Raw genomic sequence first — 3,568 nt, 5'->3', positions numbered from 1 at the left:
GAACTCAGGTGTGTAAGAAATGAAACTATTTTATTATAGTTTATTTGGAGTCCTGAACCCATTAGATGGAAGGCACTGGATATCATCAACTCAGAATCTTTTCACTAATCCTTGGTGGGCGTCTAGCCATGCTGGCATCTGCTGGAATCTGAGTTCTTGTTTGGCATTTGGTTGTTTTGGCAGCAAGACCTCTCTTGGTCTGAATATCTTACTCTCATCTACTTCTGACCCGCCCTGCCACCATGCAGCACCAATGGGGTTGTCAAAGACCCTTCGTCATCTCTGATGCACTGTTAGGCATAAAGAAAATTTTTGAACTCTTTTCCTCAGAGTGCTGGAGAACTCCATCAAGCTATCACATTCTCCTCTTTTTGTGTAGACTCTGAAACAATTTCAAGTGTCATTGACTTCAGGTAACCATTGAGACAAGTGATTCTGCCATTTAGGAAATAAAGCAGACAATTTACCAACCAGAGCAATAGAACCAAATTTAATGTCATTGGGGGTGTGTTATGAGCAAGCGGGTGAGAATCAGAGCTATGGCCCTGTGTCTTTTACATGACAGGAATTCCAATCCTTTTGATTCTGAGATACACTGGCATTATATAGTCCATTTTGCCAAGAAACCCATCCAACAGTGGGGAGAACCCCCACAGTAAGTAGATCATGTTCAGAGTCTCTGGAAAGAGAAAAGGCAATTGATGCCATCCTGTATCTGCTTGGTCTTAATGCTATAGATTATTGGATTCATAAATGGGGGGAAGAAGAAATAGATATAGCTCATGATAATATGAAACACATGTGGCACATATTTCCCAAATTGGTGAATGAGGATCAGCCCAGTCACAGTGATGTAGAAAACCAGAACACAGCTGATATGGGAGACACAAATATTTAGAGCCTTAGCCTGCTCTTTACCTGATGCAATCCCCATGACAGTATTAAAGATTAGGACATAAGAGATAAGGATAAGCACAGAGTCCAAGAAACCAGTTAGAGAGACCAGGAGTATAGGATAGAGTCTATTGAAGGCTATGTCAGCACAAGCCAGTTTGATCACATCCTAGTACAGGCAGAAGGCATGGGACAGGACATGGGATCTGCAGTAAGGGAATCTGGAGAGGGTGATGATTATGGGCACAATAAGTATCAATCTTCTCATTAGAACCCCTAGACCTATCTTCACCAGCTTAGTATTGGTGAGAATGGAGGTGTATCTCAGGGGGTTGCGGATGGCAATAAAATGATCATAGGCCATGACGAGCAAGACTCCGGACTCCACAACAGAGAGTGAGTGGGTTAGATAGGCCTGGAAGTAGCAGGCTCCATGGCTGATCTCCCTGTGATCCAGCCACAGAGCACCAAGCACAGTGGGCATCGTTGTCAAAGTCACTCCAAGGTCTGTGGCTGCCAATATAGCTAGAAAGTAGTACATAGGCTCGTAAGGAGTATGGTCTTCTCTGATAAGGAAGAGGAGGGTGCCATTGCCGAGGAGTACGGACACATAGATGACAAAGAAGGAGATGGAGACCCAAGGATGAAATTTCTCCAGACCTGGGAAGCCAGTCAGTAGAAAAGGAGCAGCACTGATGTTGGACCACATGGTGGGTCCCTGAGATGAAAAAAATAAAGCTTTCTCTAAATTTCCTGCCCAGTAGAAATGCAATTTAAGCCACATACATGATTTTAAACTTTCTAGCAGCCACATTAAAAAGCGTAAAAAGTATAGTTATAAATACTTTTAATATATATTTTATCTGCTATAGCCAAAATATTATCATTTCAAAATGTAATCAGTACAAAAATCATACCCAAAATATTTTACATTTTACCATACTAATTTTTCAAAATTCAGAATGTAGTTTATACTTACAGAAATTCCTAACTCAAGCTAACCACAAGCTATATAGTACACTTCTTAGACCATAAAATTATTTTTGCCATCTCATTTGAAAAATAATAAATCACAGCACCTGTACAGAATTTTGCCTAACTTGTATCCTTCCTTCATAAATTTCTCACCCTAGTCCTCTGCTTCTAATATTTTCTAATAGCTCATTATCTTGGTCAGACTCCTCTATTAGAGCTTATCTGAATGTCTGACCTGATCTCACCTGAAATCCAAGACATTTTGTTGATTTCTAGTTTTGTCTTCTAGTTTCTTCTTCTCTCTATTGTGAGCATATTTTATATTGTAGGAAAGAGGTCAGCACTTTCATTTTGGATCCACCATTTATACTATGTGCTCATTGATTCAGTAAGTAGAAGTTGATGTTCCCTACATAAATGAAGTCCTAGACTGAACATTAAGGATGCAAACCTCATGATCTTGTGAGTAACAAACATATGCCATCTTTACTTGAATTGAAGCTCACATTGTAATTCTTTGTATGGATAAGCATATTATAGAATCCCACAGGACCAACCCACTCAAGGAGCTTCAAAGAGGGATGCCTGAAGTCTGTCCAGGTACCTGCTACCTCATGGGGTTGTTCTAGTACTAAACTTACGGAGTTTATAGCTTTTTGCTTCTAGAAAGCATTGCATTTGTCTCCAGAAGACAAGAGATAGAAACTTGGAAGTGATTCATTTTTTTAATTTCTAAATTTTAATTCATGGCAATCATACTTGTCTCTGTTATGCAATGATTTGATATTTCTTACTCCTTTAAATCTCATAGTTGTGTGCTAAATGCAGTGAATATATTAGTAAAAAGGCAGATATTCACACACATTAGAATGGCCAAAATCTTGAACACTGATAACACCAAAAGCTGGTGAGAATACAGAGCAACAGGAATTCTCTCACACTGCTGGTGGAAACACAAAAGAGTACAGCCACTTTGAAAGAGTTTGGAGATTTCTTACAAAACTAAACATACTCCTACCATACAGTCCAACAGTAGTGCTCCTTTGTGTTTATCCAGAAGAGTTGAAAACTTTTGTCTTCACAAGAACCTGCAATCAGATGTTTACAGCAGCTTTATTCATAATTATCAAAACTCAGAAGTAAACAAGATGCCCTTCAATAGGTGGATAGATAAATACATGTGGTATAGGTATATCCAGACAATGGAATAGTATTTGGCACTTAAAAAAAAAAAGAGCTGTCAAGCCATGAAAAATCATGGAGGAAACTTAAATGTATTATATAGATGTAATTAAGTTTACTGATCCGAGGGAGGATATAACTCAGTGGTAGAGAGCAAGCCTAGCATGCACATGCACGAGGTCCTAGGTTCAATCCCCAGCACCTCTATTTAAATAAATAAGCAAGTAAGTAAACAAACAAACAAACAAACAAACCTGATCACATCCCCACACCAAAAAAAAAATATTTTTTAAAAACAAAAAAAATCTCTTTGGTCCTAAAAATTATTAAAAAATAAATTAAATTAAATAGAAATATATTTTTTCAAATATTAAATACTACTCAAAAGAAAAAGATTACTGATTAGTTGACTTTGAGTTTATCAAAGGGAGATTATGAGCAGACAATCTAATCATGTGAGCCTTTAAAATCATAGTGTTTATACAGACTAGTGATGGAACAAAGACCTAAAGTGATT

General features: G+C 37.9%; 1 protein-coding gene across 1 annotated transcript; it reads right to left on the bottom strand.

Annotated features, from left to right (window-relative positions):
- Positions 1–504: 504 nt before the first annotated feature.
- On the bottom strand, positions 505–1,603 carry LOC105098015 (olfactory receptor 51B2-like). Its single transcript, XM_010990640.3, is given in 1 exon segment — positions 505–1,603. A coding segment is annotated over 1 exon segment (933 nt). The 3' UTR covers positions 505–670.
- Between the last annotated feature and the right edge of the window lie 1,965 nt (positions 1,604–3,568).

The sequence above is a fragment of the Camelus dromedarius genome, chromosome 12 (assembly GCF_036321535.1).
Source record: "Camelus dromedarius isolate mCamDro1 chromosome 12, mCamDro1.pat, whole genome shotgun sequence".
Classification (NCBI taxonomy): Eukaryota; Metazoa; Chordata; class Mammalia; order Artiodactyla; family Camelidae; genus Camelus; species Camelus dromedarius.
The sequence above is the reverse complement of the archived record's forward strand: the minus strand, read 5'-3'. Positions and strand labels throughout refer to the sequence as shown.